The sequence below is a fragment of the Ostrinia nubilalis genome, chromosome 21 (assembly GCF_963855985.1).
Source record: "Ostrinia nubilalis chromosome 21, ilOstNubi1.1, whole genome shotgun sequence".
Lineage (NCBI taxonomy): Eukaryota > Metazoa > Arthropoda > Insecta > Lepidoptera > Crambidae > Ostrinia > Ostrinia nubilalis.
Genome location: NC_087108.1, coordinates 8,030,365 through 8,051,757, shown reverse-complemented (window position 1 = coordinate 8,051,757; position 21,393 = coordinate 8,030,365). Strand labels below are relative to the sequence as shown.

The window sequence follows — 21,393 nt, the reverse complement described above, 5'->3', positions numbered from 1 at the left end:
CATTTTAAATTAAAATTTGCAAGAAAGAATCGTCATTACTCAAGTAAAAGCTAAAAAACCATGTATCATTTTGCAAAAAAAATATGTTTTAGGTAATTAAACGAAGAATTTCCAAGAAAAAATGTATGGAATGTTGTGTACAAATTACATAATTTAGTTCCTTGATTCATTGGCTATTCAAAAAGGTACAGGTGTTTAACAAACACTACATAATTATTTTTTTATTTGAATTTAAACGTCTAGTAAGATACTTTCATAAAAAAAATACATAAAAAAGTCACACTAACAACTATTCTTGGGTCTCAATAAATGAAAAACTTAGTATTTTAATAATAATTGTATCACCTAATTTTATCTAGGTACATTATTTTAAGTCCTGCTCAAACTGTGAGCCCCGTCTTCTAATACAAGCTCGTAGTCTGTTTCTCACTTTTGTTTTTGTGACTCTTGTTGTCAAACTGATGAATATCTTGAGCTGCCCTCTAAATGCGCTCACGAAGCTTTCACAAACAGCACACTTTCGGCTCAGTGTACGCCAATGGATGGATCAACAATATCCACTTCGTTGGATTGGGCGCGGTGGACCCATTCCTTGGCCAGCCAGAAGTCCGGATCTGACCCCTTGCGATTTTTATTTATGGGGTCACATGAAGTATATCTTGTATGTAACCCCCGTAAACAACAAGCAAGAGCTTCGTGAGCGCATTCAGAGGGCAGCTCAAGATATTCATCAGTTTGACAACAAGAGTCACAAAAACAAAAGTGAGAAACAGACTACGAGCTTGTATTAGAAGACGGGGCTCACAGTTTGAGCAGGACTTAAAATAATGTACCTAGATAAAATTAGGTGATACAATTATTATTAAAATACTAAGTTTTTTATTTATTGAGACCCAAGAATAGTTGTTAGTGTGACTTTTTTATGTATTTTTTTTTTATGAAAGTATCTTACTAGACGTTTAAATTCAAATAAAAAAATAATTATGTAGTGTTTGTTAAACACCTGTACCTTTTTGAATAGCTAATGCATCAAGGAACTAAATTCTGTAATTTGTACACAACATTCCATACATTTTTTCTTGGAAATTCTTCGTTTAATTACCTAAAACATAATTTTTTTGCAAAATTATACATGGTTTTTTAACTTTTACTTGAGTAATGACGATTCTTTCTTGCAAATTTTAATTTAAAATGTCAATCTTATTATTTAGCTATACGAATACAACAAAAAAGTTAACATTATTCCGTATTCTTCATTACAAGGGTACATTTTAACATAAAAACTGGAGATTTTTTTAAAAATACTTAAATCTTGAATAACTTGGAAATGAACAAGTTTCGGACATAGTGTCTTATGACTTTAATGACTGCAAATAAGCTCTACTTTAACCCCTATCAAGGAATGTATCGCTTTACCTGTCACCCTGTATCTATCTCGCTCTCTGCGGCCCTACCTCTCTTTTTAGTGTGAACTGTAGTATTGCTATCTTCTGATTTAAATCTCCTTGTAAATTCTTCGAAATAGCCAATTCACTAACCAAATCAGAAGTTAAACAAATAAATAATTAATATTTGAAACTAAGATTACCTAGTTAAATAAAAAATCACAAAATTGTCGGCCATTTGGGCTTAATGTGTTGGCGAATCAGGGAATTACAATCCCAATTCCTGGGTAATCGGTACCATGTGGCAGCATCGGCCCAATCCGGCCCATCATGGCGGTTGTTTACTATTTTGTTTATTAAGCAGTTAATTTGGTTTGAGATTGTTTACAGGAAATAATCATTGTTTTATCACAAGAATTGGTGCAAAATTTTGTAGTGCGTGGTTGCGGTAGTACGTGGTGTCCTGGAAGTGACATAAGATTCCACGCGTAAGTGTTTATTTCGTGATTTCCGACATTGGATCATTGTAAACATTTATCACATTTTTTACAGTAATTTCTTCCTAAAACGTTTTACCAGTAATTACACTTATCATTTTTAATGATACCTATGTCAAGAAATAAAGATTTTACATTGGTTTCATTGAATTTGAGCAATTTTATATTTTTTGTTTATTTAGAAAGAGCGAGTCTGCCCACAGAGAGCGAGATAGTGATACTTAGTTTGTGCTTCAAGTAGGTATTTGGAGTGTGGCCTCCATTTTTATCTGTAGCTTCATGGTCACTTCCATGCTTCCATCTCACTGTGTTCGTGAATGAAGAATGAATGAAATTGAATTAAAAAAAAAGTGCCGTTGTCTGTGATCTAGCCTCATTGTGGTTCGCCGGTTTTTGTAGTTTTGTGAAATTAAAAAACACAGGTAAATAGAATTTTATTGCCGAATTTCTATTATTGAATTGTAATAGTACAATAAAGTGATTCAAAACTGTGTTTACCGTGATAAATTGTTAAAATACTTCAGTAGCATTTCCTTGTTGTTTGTACGTCGTCTAACAAAATGGCGGGACTGTTAGCTTGTGTTTATTTTTTTAATGTTGCTTACTTTTGAATCTTGCATGACAAGATTTTAGGAATTTGTAATCGAAAGGCTTTGAATTAGTGGTGGTGACTTTCAAGTTTTCTTAAGAAAAGTTTGATAGTATTTATTACTATAAAGTTATTAAGGTTAGGAAGTTGAGCCTAGAATTTTTGTTTCTGCCTCAGGTTTCTGCTGAAAATGTGTAAAAGATGTGACTGATTCTCTGTTGATCTGTTCCTATTTCAAGAAAGTAAGTTCTTTAGTAGACTGCTGTTCATTTTTATTTTACCTCACAGAATGGCTGAGAAGAAGAAGGAAGGTGAACCAGAAGTGGAAGAAGAATTCTCTGTGGAGAAAGTACTGGACAGGCGTATTCGGAATGGCAAGGTAACCTTTGAGCAATTTAAAATAGTTTCAAACAAAAGCTTGTTTTTAGGTATTATCTGATGTTAATTTGGTAACCCCTTGTACATAAAAGATCTACCTGCTTAAAAAGTTCTTCCTCATTAAGGATATATATACGTTTTACCATGTAATTTTTACAATTTACCGGCATGATAGAGATATATATTTTTACTCATGTTTATGCATGAGGAAACTACAGATTAGACACTGACCTTGAATTTCAAGCCACTTTTTATGTACCATAGTTTCTTTGTTATGACTAAATGTACTTTGTTTAATTACAGGTGGAGTATTTTTTAAAATGGAAAGGTTACACGGATGCTGACAACACATGGGAACCCGAGGAGAATCTTGACTGCCCAGACCTCATCCAAGCATTTGAGGAAGCAAGGAAAAAAAAAGAAGCAGGTAAAATAAATTCGATTTATTTATTTCTAATTTTCAATATTCCGGCAACAAGGTTTATTGGACCTATGTTAGAAATTAGATTTATTGAAATCTAGTTTGTTATTTGAATAAAGAAATAATGATACATAACATTTTCAGAGGGCAAAGTGTCTAAAATTGAAAAGGATGCTAAAAAGCGCAAGTCGTCTGCAGCAACTCCAGACTTGAAAGGTGCCAAAAAAAGCAAGAGTGATGACAAGAAAGCTTCAGGCTTTGACCGGGGCTTGGAGCCAGAGAAAATTATTGGTTGGTATAAACTGTTTAAAATTATGTATATTTTATTTAAAAAAAACTAAATACTGACGGATATAATACAGATTAGAGATGAAACGGATATCCGGTAACTATCCGGTAGGCCGGATATCCGGCCTAAATTTACTATCCGGCCGGATACCGGATAGTAACTCACTATCCGGCCGGATACCGGATATTAAAAAACTACGACAATTTCCTATTATTAAAATGAAATACATTAATCTTTGAGGTAAATATCAATAAAATGGCTTACAATAATGACGGCTTTTATTTAAAGTACAAAAAGTTACAAAAAAACCGGCCAAGTGCGAGTCGGACTCGCGCACCGAGGGTTCCGTACCATTGACTTATGAAATTAAAATTATTATTCTTTATTTAAGTTATTAGTATGAAATATTACGCGGTAATAAGCGGTTTACGATTTACGAGGTATTAAAAAAAAACTACTTACTAGATCTCGTTCAAAACAATTATCGTTGGTAGTTTTTATAGTAATGTACATCATATGTTTTTTTTAGATTTTTCATTTTCTTATTTTAGAAGTTAAAGGGGGGGGACCAACTTTTTTCCACTTTGGAAGCGTCTGTCACGCAAACTATTCGGTTTAGAAAAAAAGTATTTTAGAAACCTCGATATCATTTTTGAAGACCTATCCATAGATATCCCACACGTATGTGTTTGACGAAAAAAAAATTTTTGAGTTTCAGTTCTAAGTATGGGGAGCCCCCAATATTTATTATTATTTTTTTATTTTTGCATCAAAATCTTGTGCGGTTCACAGATTACATCTACTTACCAAGTTTCAACAGTATAGCTCTTATAGTTTCGGAAAAAAATGGCTGTGACATACGGACGGACAGACGGACGGACGGACAGACAGACATGACGAATCTATAAGGGTTCCGTTTTTTGCCATTTGGCTACGGAACCCTAAAAACCATATTAAGGCCTTTCAAAACCAATTTATTTTTCTGGGCTATTCTAGAGTGAATAGCCCAGAAAAATAAATTGGTTTTGACGAATACATAAATTAAATAGTAAATATCTGTTAATGTCGAAATATTGCCAAATAAAATAGGCGATTTTTTTTTCACTGATGGTCTGATGATTATGCAACTAATTAAATTTTCGCTATTCAATCACACACTCACTATTGCAACCGAAATTGAATTGATCTGCCCCTTAGACAAGTGGCAAAATCTGATATTCTATTCGGACGGATTCGATTTTCGAAAAGTGTGACTAGTCTAGTCTACTAATAGACTGATCGCGTTCAAAGCACCTGTGCGGCGCTATACTCGTCACGACATGCAACGAGACAATGGGCCAACTATCCGGCCGCCGGATATCCGGCTATCCGGCCTAGCAGCTGGCCGGATATCCGGTATCCGGCCAAACCACTATCCGTTTCATCTCTAATACAGATATTACAATTTGTCATGGTCTTCAGTACTAACAGCTGATGAAATGGAAATCGTTAACCTATATGCATACGAGCAAAAATCGGCACTCGCGCGGTTGCTCGCGCTTTTTCAAAGTATAATTTTGACTGCGCATTTTTGAAATCTTATGTAAGAACTATCAAGACTCCCTCACATCCCCTTGTAAGAAAAAATAAGACATGGTTGATCCCCCTCCCTCCCTAAATTGTGTTACATAATAAATGAAAGGCCCCTAATCGAGATTCTACTTTACTTCTATTTGTCATTATAATGTCATCATTCTCACAAAAAACTTTTGTTTGCAGGTGCGACAGACAGCAGCGGCGAGCTGATGTTCCTAATGAAGTGGCAGGGTACAGACGAGGCTGACTTGGTCCCCGCAAAGCAGGCCAATGTGCGCTGCCCGCAGGTCGTCATCCAGTTCTACGAGGAGCGGCTGACGTGGCACACGCCCGCGCCCGACGAGGCCAACAATGAAGATTAAATTAAGGTAAGCGAGGTTTAATTTTTAAATTCAAATATAATTTCGTCCAATGACCCCAAGCTACCCATCCTTATCGCTCGCGCGTAATTATATTGCTGTCGCGCTCGCACCCTCACTGCGGCCGCCCGTCGCACGGTTATCCCAAAACAAAAGTCAAAATATTAATAACAGATTATTTATAAAGCTTCTACAAGTTATAATATTTTTATCCTTTTTTTTTTCTTTTCAGGAGCAACAATAAACATGATATCATCATCACTGTCTTCAAGGAATTTGTATGAGCAATATTTGTGAAACAAAAAGTTTGTGAATGAACAGAATAATTTTAGTGGTGTTTAATAGCAAATGCTTAGCCTAGGCGCAGACCACTGATTTTTAGTCGGCCGATAGTTGGGCCCGATTCTGATTTGTATGAAGAGTCGGCCGATCAATCGGTGAAATGTGCGCACTTTCATACATCTCCATACTGATTAACTGCTCGAATAAAGTAACGACCGCCCGACGAAAAATCGGTGGTTTGCGCCTAGGCTAAACATATTGAGAAAATTACTGTATTGACATAAGACGGTGTTGATTGATTAAAATAATTTTGTGACATCTGCAGATAAGTTAATTTGTTAAATATTGACTGCTTGGCACACATTGATTAAAAGAAACTCATCGAGAAGCTTGAATATTTTGAAACCATAATAATAATTTGTTATTGTTGCACTGTCTGTACAGAATTATTTGATTGTTTTGTATAATTAGATAAGTCGGACGGTGGCAATAGTTTATGGAAAAGTAGAAAGAATAGTATAAGTATACTTAAATAAAATATGCGTTAGAATAGAAAGGTATGGAACAGTTAAAATGATTTTCTGACTACACAATGGCATTGGCTGTTAGATTGTGAGCTATCACATCTTTGAGAAGTTGGTAGAGATATTGAATGAGAACGTAAATGTTTACGTTGTAAGTACAGTTCCAGACTTGTAAGTTTTTATAACGCGATAAATGCATCCGACTAATGTCTGTTATCTAGATAGTGAACTGAAAATTGGCCCTATGTTAATTGAAAATTGAACCTTCTGTTGTTTTCTAGTACAGTCTTAATTCTGTCAGTTAATTGTACTGTAGAGAGAAACCAGCGATGTTAACATGAGTAATAAAAACGTTAAAAAAAAGTAACACGAACGAACACAAAATCATCATTCCATAAAATCAAAATGGCACTAAACTTGTGTGTAATACTCATACAGATTCTGTATTTTATTGTATGAATTATCCAATATCTCCAATGTCCAAAATTATATAATTTCGATTGTATCGAATATCGGTTTAGATTTATCATTCCTAGATGTAAGTGTACAGGCAATAAAAACTGTTTTGCCAATATAACAAACTTTTATTTAAAAGTAGCTGACCTGGTGCACTTCGCACCGTCAGGTCCCAAATTTGGTACATATTTTTTCTAAAAAACGTTTTATCACCTTGTAAACTTTACGACTACGAGAACATTTCTAAACCCAAATTAGAGGGAGTGTCTAAGTGTAACGGACTACTTATTATTATTTTGTGCTACGGCTACGGACTACACCAACTACATGAACAATCCAAATAATATTGTTTATGTGTGTGCTTGTCTCGCAAAGGTGGGCAGGGCGGCGAAAACTAATATTTAAGTACCATCTTAATTTAACTTAACTTACAAACGTCAAAATTCTGTCAAACTCCATACAATAAGCACCAGTTAACGTTATAGTTACGGTCAAAGTTAGGTGGTGCAACTCAGCCTTAGACCATTGAGATCTTCAATCGGAAAGTGGAATAAAGAACCTTAGTTGCTACCTATAACTTTAACCGGTGCTATTGTATGGAGTTTGACAGAATCTTGACTTTTGTTAAAGTTAGGCACCATGCAAGGCCCAGAAGGGAAAATTAATGAAAAAAATTTGTAGATCAAAAACTTTATTGTAATCAAGTAAGTACCTACCTACTACATATTATTAAACTCGTACAAGTTACCCTTCCACGTTTATCCCGGGCTATCGTAAAGACTGGTAGGTACCTTTTTACGTATTATTACACGTATTTTATTAGACACAGAATAAATGCAAATATTAAGCAGGTCTAAAAGTTACAAAGCATATCCGAAAACTGAGTAAACTTTAACTTAAAACTATAAAATAAATAAGAAATATAAAACGTAATAAAAAATCTAAAAAATAATAGGTATTCGTCGAATTTTTTTATCCCTATTTTGAATAGTTTTGAGTAATGGATATTCAAAAAAATTCCAGTAAACACAAAAAAGCAGCCGAGTACAATTTGAATATGATTTTAATACACATAAAATGCTTATTTTCTATAGGAGACCAAGATAAATATTAAAGTTCTTATCGTATTGCAACAATTAAAACATCTACAGTAATCTGATTGTTATATTAATAAATGCTGATTTTAAATTGATAAAGACTTGGTTATTTATGTACGATTTTTCAGTTTCATTAGTATGATAAAAACTTGTGCTTGTATTTAAATATAATAAATAGTTAAATATGCTACTGTTGTGACACAAGATTAATATTATAGTTATATCGAAGGGAATAAAATGTCTCTAATTTATTCCATCTCTTCTTGAAAGTATTTTTTAGACTCATGGTAATGTATTTTTACTTCTGTAGATGGGTGCGTTTTAATAATATCCATAATAGTTTGTTTCAGTTCCATTCTCTTGCCATAGGAATACGTAGATCGCAGCGCTTCGAGGACTACCAAGTAACTCACTATAATATTACTGTCAGCAAGCATAGGTACGAATGTGTTGAGGCGATGAATACTTTCAAAATCCACATTTGAGAATACCTCGCATAGTGATGAAGCGAAGATGGTGAAAATAGATCGGTTTTCGAACGAAATATCTGTCTTCAAAAAGTTCAAGCACGCTTCCCCGAAGTGCGTTGCTATTTTTGAACACGCTTTTTCCCACTCTGGATCGTTGGTCTGATTGTCACAATCCTCCGGCATACAACATGTCTTCATCAGTTTTACCTGCTCATCACCAGATTTTTCGACTGAACTTTCTTTATCTAGGTCATGTAAATACTTGGCTACAGATTCCACAAATAAAACTGTTATATTCCAATAAGACAGTATTGCATAATTTTCTTCAGGGGCCAATGCAGCTACAATTTTCGTTTGAATGTCTTTAAACATTTTTGCCGGGACTGTAGCCGTCTTCAGTGTATGTTTTTTGGTGTAGATTAGAAGATGTTCTAGTAGAACCTTGCAGTTACCCCTAACCACATAGGATTTATCTTTCTTCTGTCCCCATGACTTATAACAGCTCTCCAAGACCGGGTGTAAAACTTTTTCATATTTTTTATATTGTGTTTCTTCATCTTTGATCGAAAGTATGTATGACGTAAGCAGTCGTACTCTTGTCGTAAGCTTCATATCATAAACATTCGTCTCGGCCATAAGTTCTGCTGTAGATTTCAATAACACGTCTTCTACAAAAGCAGGTTCCAGGAGCTCAATAAAGTCAACAGCTTGACTTTCTAAGGATTTTATGATCGGTTCACAGTTTGCTTTTGTGGGGAGTGATATCAAATATAAATAACTTTTGACGAAACATGCAGGTCGTACAGACATGGGCAAACTTTTTACGTTACCTAGTGTGAGATATATAATCCGGTTCTCCTCCTGTGATAACTTATCAATGAAATTGCTGAGCAACTCCCAAATTTGGTTGATGTTTGATTCATTTTTTTCTTTAATCAAAAGATCATACGTTTGTTTGAACAACACCGTTTTTATAGAAGAGTTTTTAGAATTTTTCCAAATATTATGAATGAGATCTTTGATTTCGGAAAGTTGCAATTTATTAAACGCAAGCCGTATGCCATGTTTTTGCAATGAAACTGGCGCGTTCACCAGACGTTGAATACATTCTGATGTATTAGCGGAACTCATGTTGTACAAAATGGCATTGAGAGAAGGCAGCGCATACTGAAGGTAGTCTTCCTTTGCATAAGTCAAAATGCCTTCTAGATTTGGTGGTGGTCTAACAAATTGCATTTGCTGGGCTATATTCTTCCTTAAGCTTAGCAGTGTTGCGTCTGTGTCACTCCAATTAATTTTAGTTTCAACTGGAGCATAATTTGCGACCACTTCGAAAAACTGCTTACGAGGTAAAAGAATGCATATGCCATTTATGGCAGCCTTATGACCGTTCGGCTTCTCAAGTTGATTTTTGTATGCTTCAATCCATGTTTGAGCTAAAGAGTTCGCCCAATAAATCCTCAGTTTTCCCAGTGATTTCCTCAAGGAAATGGCGTCATTTGAGCGCATTGCTGCAATTTCAGCTTCGTAGCGGTCTAAGAGACCAGGGTCGTGCTTCAGCGCGTTAACACACACTTCATCGGTTTGCTTTAAAGCGAGGGAATCTTCAAATAGATTTCGCCTCAGTAATTTCTGTGCTTGATATAGGTCCGAAAGGCTAGTTTTCCACGATTTTTCCTTTTTAATTGTGATCAAATACCTGATGGTCTCAAATATTTTAGGGTAATCTTCGACCCTCTTTTTCCAAGCTGTAACCAGTTTTAGAATATTATTCAAAGCTCCAATGGTAATAATCATATCTACTTCATTTGTAACTTCTTTGTTTAGCTTTTTAAGTTCAAGATTATATAAATAATCAAACAGTATATTCTGCTCTTTCTCATTAAGCTTCTTTCGATAATCTTCAAAAGTATCAAAGGTATGCTTCTTTTCAATTATTTCAGGGATGGTTTGGTTGTGAAGGAGTTTGTATACTATAATCGCTTTTACACAGAACGGTACACTGTTTTCAGATTCTATGTAAACTTCCATACTAGTGAATATGTCATTGAGAGTATTCCATGTGTTCTCATCAAACTGGTGTATTGCGTTCAAAGATATGAAGGTGTTTGCAAATTGAACTTTGAACTTAAAAGGTTCATTAATATGCTTTTCGCGATAAAATTGCAAGAGAGTTTGAATATGTCGTGGATTGCGTCTGGTGCAATGTAATAGAATTGACAGCATAGCAGTGCGTTCAGCAGGATTTGATTCGGCGCGAATCAACTTTTTCAAATCATTAAAAGCCGATTCAAATGGAGCAAAGCGATACCAACGGTAAATATGAGCATTGCTAGCCGAGATGTGCCTTGATGATGACATCTTCATGCTGCAAAGTTGCATGCGAGGTTGTGCTCCACCGTCGTCACAAAACTCGTAGTCTACTAGATTTACAGTATCCGATTTATTCTCCTCTTTCTCTTTATCAATGAATAGTTTCCTAACAAATTCGAACCTCCTGTCAATCGGTAAGTATTGAACGAAGTGTTTAATGTTTTCGAATTTAACCCAATGTTTCATTTTCTTATTTTCAGCCTGCTGAGTTAGAAAATCTTCAATTATCTCCTTCTTCAAATGTTTGGCGAAAGTAGGAAGGTGGATGCAGAAAGCATAATTCACGAAGTTTTTTACGATTCTGTCGTGGCACTTCCGCATTATTGTTTCAGTGGCCTTGCTCTTAAATTTTGGGACATCATATTTCTTGAGCGATTCTATGATGTCAAGATATTCTTCAGTGTGATCGTTCAATAGAAACATTGTAATTTTGAGGTGGTCTTGTCTGAAATATCCGGTGTTTTCAGCTGTTGCGTATATTTTGAAGTACTTGAAGGAAATTTCACACAGGCGTTTTAACGTTTGAGATTTAATTTCGCGTGCGTGCTTCGAAACGATGTTTTCTATGAATTCTGGAGAGCAGTATGGGAGCCATTTTTGAGCTATTTGCAAGTCGTCAGCGTAGAATTCGTAGAACGCTTCAACGCGTGCTGGGTCCCGTAGATGGAGTCTTATGGCGAGAATCAATTTGCTCTTACCCTTAGAGGTCATTTTTGGGAAAAGTTCATCTTTCAGGTATTTAGGGTTGATGATGTGAGCGTACTGGTCATCGGTTATGAGCCAAGTGCATTTTTTGATTGCCCTGGATACGTACAGCATGTCTTCGGATGTCAGGACCTGTAGTATGTACTCCACATTTCTGGTAGTGCTGGCGACGTCAATCTTCAAAAGGTTGTCGACGTCTGGGTCGTCATAGTTGATGGGTTCCAACGCAGTTTTATCGGCAATGGCTTTTTTCACTAAGCTGTTGAAGTGACGATGTCTTTCTCCTAGATTCTCACCCTCTAACACCACTGATGCCATGTTGAAGCCTGAAAAAGAAAGAATATTTTTCATTTATAGAAGTAGGACCAACCACTAACAATGCTAACACCCGATAAAATATTTATCACACTTAGGGCTGATTTTTCAATCGTCGGATAACTTTTTTTAATTAAAGAATAAAATTATCATTTTGACATAATAATATTACCATACTGAAACTGTCAATGTGGCAAACATATTCTTCAGTTAAAAGTTAACCGAGGATGGTAAAATCAGCCCTAAGTAGGTAAGTATGAAAAAAAAAACATTAAAATCGAAATTAGTACACTTTCATGTTTTTTTTACTTGACAAAATCTGATTTTAACGTAATGGCCAATGGCAATATCAAGATTTAAATATAAATAGAACTAAGTAATAGGTGGCGGCAAGGACAAAAAACGACTAAAAATCTCCAAAAAAGTAGAAAAATAATTTTACGTTATTTATTTAATTAGGACATTATTATTATTATGACCATGATTGATATTCTCGGAGTCGATGCCAGTCTGCGAAATGCCAAGCTCAAGAAACGTACTAAAACCGGCATCGACTCCAAAAATATCAATCAGTGTTTGTAATCTGAGTCCGAAAAAATTCTATTCATCATGCTCATAAAAATTTGATTTGTTAGATGCATTTCCGATATTTTTATTTTCTTGTATAAAAAAATCCGATCGACTTTTTTCACTGTAGACAAATGTTAATTTTCTTGTAGAAAATTTTCCGAACGCTTTTTTTCCCTGTATTTTCTTTTAACGCACGCAAAATTTCGTAGTCGTTTATTTTACTTGGGGAAAGCTTATTATTAGTTTGTTGTGAGTGTTGTTGTGACCCAGTTTGCAATTTTGTATGAAATCTTTTTTAACCGACTTCAACAAAAGGAGAAGGTTCTCAATTCGGTAGGTAACGCGCTAACTCTCGCTGATCTTTGTTTGTTGATCGTTCCTTGTCAGGACTACGGAATCCTAATAAAAACGATTAAACTAAATTAAATTGTACACATATGGGACCAAACGGCAAGTAGGATCTACCATCGAACAAAAAAGCATCACTAAAATCGGACAATTATTTACCTATCACTAGCTTTTGCCCGCGGCTTCACCCGCGTGGAATTTAGTTTGTCACAATATATCGTCATAAATTACCTATAGCATGTTATTCTGGGTTATAAACATTATTACTGTAAAGTTTCATCAAAATCCATTCAGTAGTTTTTGCGTGAAAGAGTAACAAACATCCAGAATCCAAACTTCAAAACCAAACTTTCGCATTTATAATAGTATGATTTAGTTGGCCAGTCTCATTATTTTTGCAATAAATTAGCATCAGTACGACTGCATTACTTAGGCTGAGTTGGGCCACCTAACTTTGACGGTAATTATAACGATAACCGGTGTTTTTTGTAGGTATGGAGTTTGACAGATTTTTGACGTTTGTCAAAGTTAAAGTAAGATGGTGCAACCCAGCCTTAATGTTTCACATGTTCTTCTGTTTTCACGTGGTAACACTACAACCTACTAAGCACCTATTTTCGTTCTAGGCACCCTATACCCTAGGCCGATAGATTAACATTAACAGTTACCTACCCACCTACTATGCAAAAAATAACAACAATAAAATCAAATGATTAAAAACATTACCATCAGCAGGTGAGTGAGATACAGGCCAAGAGCTTCCTCGTTGTTGATAAAAAAAACAGCGCATCCTAATGAGCGTTAGTTTCCGTGAAAAAATAAATTTACCTATTTCCTTAGACTACGCAATTTTCCAAATTTTCATTATCGTAGCGTAGGGTGGCATAATGTCATCATCACAACGCGAACGCCAACAATTCATTCCTTTAAAATTTAATTTTTTTCTATCAAGCAAGACATATTATTAAGAACTGATTTGTTAAAAAAATACAAGACGGCCAGTTTTATAGGCTTGCCTACCCACCACGACTATTATACGAAGACCATTACCTACGTCAACAGATATTTTATTAACTTTTATTGGGAATAAGTTTGGGCAGATTAGGTAAGTAGGTAATAGATACGAAATTGGAACAAAAAAGAATAATTTAAGAATCATCATAGGAATACATATCGCCAAGCCAATGAGTTTTGTAAATTGATGTGATGAGTAACAAGTTTTGTATGACGTCATTCCGTTGAAAAGGCCGGAATAAAAAACATTGCTTAATATTTTTTTTAAATCTTACCTTCTATGTGATTCCAATGAGATGGTCTCCGTGCTTGGTAACCGTGGAAGTAGCTGGTATTTGCACATACACAGTTATTTTTTATCAACAAAGCGGACTGTTTTGCAACAAGACCGGCCTCTCGAACAAAGTGCCAGACAGATTGCTTGCCGGGGCTCGGGGGGCCTCGGGAGGTGGGCGGAGGACGTGATTACGTGAAGCGCTGTTCGGCTCAACCGGCTGTATCGATCGGTCCAGATCGGCCAGTCTCGTGCGTTCGTAGCGTAGAGCGAAAGGAATAATAAAGACGTAAAGAGTAAAAGAGAGGAAACGTAATGGCGGATTTACACTGCGCGGAAATTAGCCGAGTCAAGTCAAAAAAACAGTTTAGTGGGGATGAAATTCATTCATTTTTCATCCCCACCCGACTGTGTTTTTTTGACTTAACTTATCTAATTTCCGCGCAGTGTAAAAGCGCCTTCAATAACATTGGAGCACACAGGTGGATTTAAAATCTTTCAGAGCTGAAAGGTATTCTTTCATATGTGAAAGATTCTGCACCTGGCACTGATGGAATTCCTTATTCTTTTCTGGTCAATTTAAATGATTCAACTTTAACTTATTATCTTTCTCTCATAAATTTTATAATGCAGTCCGGAAACATTCCTTCTCATTGGAAAATTCAAGAAATTATTCCTATCTTAAAACCAAATAAATCTCCATCTAACGCTGACTCTTATCGCCCAATAGCATTATCCTCTGTTCTTTTAAAATTAGCTGAGCACCTTATTAAAAATAGACTTGAATGGTTTGTAGAAAGTAAAGGTCTACTGAGTAATTTCCAGTTTGGCTTCAGAAAAGGTAGGAGCACTGCTGACAGTATTGCCATTTTTATAACCGACATTAGACTAGCCTTCTCAAATAATGAACACCTTCTTGCAGCATTCCTAGATATATCAGCCGCCTATGATAACGTAGTGTTATCAATCCTCAGAGACAAATTAATAAAATTAAATGTTCCTTGTATTTTAATAAATTTCATTATAAATATTTTAGTTGGACGTAGTATTAATATTGCATGTGACGATTCTACAAAATCTAGAATTTTATGGAATGGATTACCTCAAGGGTCTGTTTTGAGCCCACTACTTTTCAATATATACTCGTCGGATTTAGAATGCTCTATTAATAATAATGTTAGTATTTTGCAATATGCAGATGACCTTCTCCTTTACTTTTCTGATAAAAGCGTTGCAAAATTATGTTCATCACTTAACTCTTCTTTACACTTGCTTAAGTCATGGCTGGATAGAAACGGCTTAAGTCTTTCTGTTGCAAAAAGCTCAGTTGTACTTTTTTCCCGAATGCGTCGCCCTCCTCCAGTATTAGTTGAGTATAACAATTTAAGTATTCCGGTTAATAATGAGGCCAAGTTCTTAGGTATAACTTTAGATTCGAAACTTACTGGAATGTCACATTTGTATAATATTAGTGCTAAATGTGAGCGTACACTTAATATTTTAAGATGTTTAGCTGGAGTATGGTGGGGTGCCCACCCATTCAATTTAAAACTTATTTAGGTATAATGCCTTAATTAGGAGCTCTCTTGACTATGGCACTCAATTTTTAGAACCCTGTAGCATGGTAGGAATTAGAAAGCTTGATGTCATCCAGACAAATAAGCACTCAGAATAGTAGTTGGGGCAATGAAATCTAGCCCGAATAACGCACTGCAAGTTGAATGTTCTGACCCGCCTTTAACACTTCGTCGTCAATTTCTCTGTGATAAATTCTTATTTCGAGCTTTTCAGTTATCAAACCATCCTTTGTTTTCAAAATTAGAAGCATTGTCTGAACAAGTACAAAATTCTCCATATTGGTCTCATAAAACTCCACCATGTCTAGTCATTAGTTTCCGAAAACTCCTTTCTTTACAAGCACCTACTCACAAATCTATGTATTTGCCTTTATTCTGTGCAAATTATAATGCATTAATCCTTTCTCCTAATGTTAAATTTGATATTGATATTTGTAAGTCTGATATTCATGCAAATGTAAAATTTAATATGATTTTAGACAATGAGTGGGACGGTTGGCATCATTTATACTGTGATGCCTCAAAACATTCGAACAATGGACATGTTGGTGTTGGAGTGTACCACACCCAATATAAAATTTACCAGATGATTAAACTGCCACCTGAATCATCTGTTTTCACAGGAGAGTGTTTTGGCATTTTCAAATCGTTGGAGTATATTTTACTTATGAAACTTAGAAAAGCTGTAATATTTAGTGATTCTAAAAGTGCATTACAAGCATTAGTTAAGTAAGTTCCCGTTCAAATCAAATTCTTCTTACCCTATTATTATTGATTGTAGAAAACTGTTACTAACTTGTTCATTGTTAAATATTGTAGTAAATTTTGCTTGGATTCCTGGACATTGTAAAATTTTTGGTAATGAAAAAGCTGATTCTTTAGCTAATAATGCTGTGACTGTGGGTGACATTTTTCCTTACAAAAATTATGCGCATGATTTAATTGCATTACCCAAAGTCTATATGCTTGAAAAATGGCATGAGGAGTGGAACATCAGTAGTCAAAGTAAAGGTAAAGCTTATAAACTGATCCAACCATGTATACCGACAAAACCTTGGTTTTTCAAAACAGATCTTGATAAATTTTCTGTTTCAAGCATTATCCGTATGAGACTGGGGCACGTATGTTCCCCAGCTCATTTGGCAAGGCTTAATATAATCGCAAATGATGTGTGTGACTGTGGAACGGAGTCAGGTGATTTGAATCACATTTTCTTTGCTTGCCAGATTCACGATCGCTCCTTTTTTATGTCATCTCTCCTAGCCCTCCGTGTCCATAGCTGGGCACCGTTAATCAAATAGTTAACTTCGTTAATCGTTAAACCGTTAATAAAAAAATTAACTTCGTTAAACGTTAAAACGTTACATCTAGCAAGATTTAACGCAAGTTAACGTTAATCGTTAATCCGTTAACACGTGATAATAAAACGAAAAAAATAATTGTATGCAAGGTTTAAATAATTTGGAAAGCTTGGAATTTATTCCTCTTTTTATTTATGTTTGCGCTACAAGCTTTCGAAATTATTTGAACCTTGCATACAATTATTTTTTTCGTTTTAGTAACGTCTCTGGTCTGGCATTCACCAGCTCTTAGTCTATAGTATCTCAATCTCAGAGCCTTGGTTCAATTACAATACAATTTAACACCAAAGTGCTCGAAAAGACAAATCTAGCAAACCCAAACTCGATAAGTTTCCACAGTTTCGTTTACTCTGACTCCAAACAAGTGAAGTCAATATAAGTAAAGCTTGTAAATAAATAAAAAATAGCATTTTTATATCGTTTCTTTCTGGTTACAAAAACTGTTGTTTTGGGTTCTGGAAGTTCTGGAAGCCCGAACGTACTCGGCTGAACCATTTAAGAACCTAGTAAGAGCAGCGGAGTAAATTTTACAGGAGCGCGAAAAAACACATTTTCGTTTACCATACTGGTATACTCAAACTTTTGAAAACTTTTTGATGTTTATTTTGAAGCTTAATAATTTAACTTTATATTTTACAATAAATTAATTAATTAACTTTTAAATAGCAAGTTTTATGGCCCTTACTAACACTCAAATGGTTTTCTTTTTTTTTTTACTTCGTAAAAACCAGAATCCAAACCTAGTATGAGCGCACTTACTAGGTTTTAAAATGGTTATTGGGGTCAGGGTCCATTTCAATCTTACCATAGGTCGGTCAAAACAGGAAGTGATCACCGAATGGTAAGAGGCACATTGAATATCAGACCCAAGCTGGAGAGGCGTCGACTGATGGTCTACGCTCCACCCAGCGCCCATCCAACTCCAAAACCCCGAAACCTTTCAGCTCGAGTTGCAAAATCATTTCGAATGCCTAGAAGACTGTGATAATGTGGACGAATACAATGACAGGTTCGTGGAAATTGTCCAAACGACTGGGTCTAAGTTCTTTAAAACCGTCGTTCAAAAGGAACCAAAAAGATCTCTGACCTCACCAATAAACTTATGCAAGAGAGACGGAACTTGGTTCTGCAGTCCTCTGAAGATGCTGCTCAGTATCGGCATCTTAACAGACAGATCTCCAAGTCTTTGACTCACGACCTACGCCAATTTAATACAGATCGTATTAAAGAGGCGATTGAGCGTACCAAAGGCTCTAGTGTTCGCAAGGGATCTGTCTGTTGGCCAAAGCCAACTGACCAAGCTGAAGACCGAGGATGGCAAAGACATCTCGTTGGGGCCTGAGTTATTGGAAGAGATTGAGAAGTTCTACGGACAACTATACACGAGTGTATGTATACCTGTCACAAATCAAGCCGGAGAGCCAAGAGCTAGATTGACCCGACACTACAGCGAAGATATCCCGGACGTCAGTCTGTACGAGATTAGAATGGCTCTCAAACAGCTGAAAAACAACAAGGCACCGGGTGATGATGGAATCACGGCTGAGCTTCTAAAAGCAGGCGGAACGCCGGTAAAAGGATCTTCAGAGGCTGTTCGATTCCGTCATACTCGAGGGAAAAACGCCTACGGTATGGCACAGAAGTGTGGTGATACTCTTCTTCAAAAAAGACGACAAAATCTTGTTAAAAACTATAGACCCATCTCACTTCTGAGCCATGTCTACGTCCGAAACTATTCACCACCGCCCTGGAAGATGTTTTCAAGCTTCTGGACTGGAGCGGATTCGGCATAAATATCAACGGCGAGTATATCACCCACCTTCGTTTCGCGGACGATATCGTAGTCATGGCTGAGACCGTGGAGGATCTAAGCACAATGCTCGATGGCCTCAGTAGAGCCTCTCAACAAGTGGGTCTTAAAATGAACATGGACAAGACAAAAATCATGTCAAATACCCGTGTTGAACCCACTCCTCTGAAGGTTGGAGACACTACACTCGAAGTTGTTGACAATTATGTATAGGTACCTAGCACAAACAGTCCAGTTAGGTAGGTCCAACTTCGAGAAAGAGGTCAATCGTCGAATCCAACTCGGCTGGGTAGCGTTCGGGAAGCTTCGCAATATTCTCACGTCCGAAATACCGCAGTGTCTCAAGACAAAAGTCTTTGATCAGTGTGTGTTGCCAGTGATGCTAGGTTTTTTATGGTCGGGAGGTGGGTGGACACGAATTTTCATTTCCCAGTAAGGCACATTGACCATTATAAAACCTAGTATGTTCATGCACTTACTAGGTTTCGAAATGGTTTATGTTACTTACTGGTTTTTTAAAATGGTCAAATTGGGTTTATGGTGTAGTTACTAGGTTTGGAGACCCTTGCCTTTTAGGCTTCTAGTTGTTTGATCGCAATTTCTGTCTTTGTATTCGGTAGGTACCTTAATATTATGTAGCTTTATGATAAAAAACGAAAATCTGAAAACATGTTCCTTACTAGGTTCTTAAATGGTTCAGCCGTACTTGTCAGAACGCGTTTTTCTAGGGGAGTGACTTCGGCAACCGGCACCACCGGTCACTGATTCGGCAGCCGGCGCCGGTTACCAAATGAGCGACCGGCGCTGGCGGATGCTGGTCCATACCTTAGTAATGTTACATTTGTAGGTATTTTTCGACAAGTCCTCCTTGATAAGTTGGTCAAGTCTTTTAGAGTAATTTTGCATCCAGATTGTTTTTTAGCCGACTACGGCAAAGCAAAAGGAGGGTTATGATTTTGACAGGGTATGTATGTATGTATGTATGTTCATCTGTTTCCTCGTAACTTCTAAACTACTTATCAGAATTCGACAAATGACATATCATTAGAAGCGTATTAATTGTCCGCTGGTTATAGGCTATATGGGGTTTCACAAAATCTAATGTGGCGGACAAAACATACAGAGTAAAAAAAAAGTTAAGATAAATATGCCGTGTTTGGTATCATTTGAAAGCGCTTTACTTGTACATTTTGAATATATATATTTTACTAGCATTTGCTTGTTAATTACAGGGTGGCCCAGAAGAAAGTTCACTTTTGAAAATTCAAGGAAACGAAAACTGTACATTTTTATAGAACTTTTACTATTGCAATTTAAAGGAAATTTAATGGAATTTATTTTTAAATTTAACTTTATTTAATTACATCGCCCAGGAGATTTCCTTGACGCTCAAAACATTCGATCAACATACATCAAAATCTTGAAATGTGTTTGTTAGAATTACCACAGAATAATAATAAGTACTTCGTACAGAAGATTTTCTTCGCGAAGGTATTTAAAAAAATGTATGCTCAATGTCGTTAACAGTATGGTGTAATTTAGCTTGTCTCAAGAGTCGAGCACCATTTTGTTGACAAACGTCAGTGATCGGTACTGCGCCGAAGACATAGGGCTGACTTCGGTAAAATGATGTGTGACGTGAGGTGCCAAACTGCGAAAAATGGCAGAGGAAATACATGAATAAGCATGAATTATATTTTGTGTTTCTAATACTATTCAGGCAGTTAAAAAATACTGCACAGTATTAATTGCACCACCGTTTTTACATATGGTTTATATTGTCTTTACAATGCAAATGGGTGAAGAATACGTGCGTGCGTCAATACTCGCTCGTGATTGTCCTGTCGATTTGGTATCTCAGGAGGGGTAGTCGCGCGTGTTTTGTTTTCGATGCAAACTCGCGGAGATGAACAGGCCTGGAATTACCTCGAAACCTATTTTCAATTATTTTCCGAAAGCTCAGCTTCAGTTGCTGCATGGTTGTTGTATTATAAAAGTACACTCTATTCTTAATGTAACACCACAAAAAAGAATTTTCTGGAATGAGATCAGGGCTTCCTGGGGGCCAGGAGATGTCACCCCCGCCTGAAATGATTTTTTTGTGGGAACATGTCTCTTACCATCTAAATGCTCTCATTTGAAGTGTGACACGTAGCCCCATCTTGATGAAACTCAAGTGCTCCGGTCATAGCCTTGCGAATCTTGCAGCTTTGAAATCAAAAAGCTTTTCAGCCTACCAGTATAGCGCTCTCAAAAATTAATCATCATTTCAATGCAACAAACCAATTAAGCAGGGGTAAAATCTCACTGCCTCTAAGAAGCGCTAATCTCATTCCAGCAGACTTCTTTTTGTGGGGTTACCTTCTCTGCAGCATTCATTCATCCTGAATCCATTTCGAGGTAACTCTAATGAAAGTTTTCCAACATTTTGATGTATGTTGACCGAATATTGTAAACGTCAAGGGAATCACATGTACGATAAAATTAATGAAAGAAAGTAAATTTTAAAATAAATTGCACTAAATTTCCTTTAAATTGCACAAGTTAAAGTTCTACAAAAGTTAACAGGTTTCGTTTCCTTCAATTTCAGAAGTGAACTTTCTTCTGGGCCACCCTGTATTTTGATCTAATACAATTTTTTATTAGCGCCTGCTTTAAACTAACAGTGCCTGATATTTAACAGTTTTTGGCAGTTTTAATCTTTGCTGAGAAAGATGATTGAAT

The 21,393-nt window shown here is 36.1% G+C and overlaps 2 protein-coding genes across 3 annotated transcripts; one reads left to right on the top strand and one right to left on the bottom strand.

Moving 5' to 3' along the window:
• Positions 1–2,196: 2,196 nt before the first annotated feature.
• On the top strand, positions 2,197–6,880 carry LOC135082277 (chromobox protein homolog 3-like). 2 transcript variants are annotated; one of them, XM_063977053.1, is made up of 6 exons: positions 2,197–2,304; positions 2,760–2,850; positions 3,153–3,276; positions 3,415–3,561; positions 5,318–5,502; positions 5,726–6,880. In XM_063977053.1, exons 2-5 carry the CDS (start codon positions 2,761–2,763, stop codon positions 5,494–5,496), a joined length of 540 nt encoding a protein of 179 aa, XP_063833123.1. In that variant the 5' UTR covers positions 2,197–2,304; position 2,760; the 3' UTR covers positions 5,497–5,502; positions 5,726–6,880. The 2 variants fall into 2 exon arrangements, with proteins under 2 accessions (XP_063833123.1, XP_063833124.1); XM_063977054.1 differs by lacking the exon at positions 2,197–2,304 and adding an exon at positions 2,480–2,609.
• A 549-nt stretch (positions 6,881–7,429) lies between these two features.
• Positions 7,430–14,113, bottom strand: LOC135082276 (uncharacterized). Its single transcript, XM_063977052.1, has 2 exons — positions 13,923–14,113; positions 7,430–11,726 (listed from the first exon to the last, which is right to left on the bottom strand). Exon 2 carries the CDS (start codon positions 11,716–11,718, stop codon positions 8,101–8,103), a length of 3,618 nt encoding a protein of 1,205 aa, XP_063833122.1. The 5' UTR covers positions 11,719–11,726; positions 13,923–14,113; the 3' UTR covers positions 7,430–8,100.
• Positions 14,114–21,393: the final 7,280 nt, after the last annotated feature.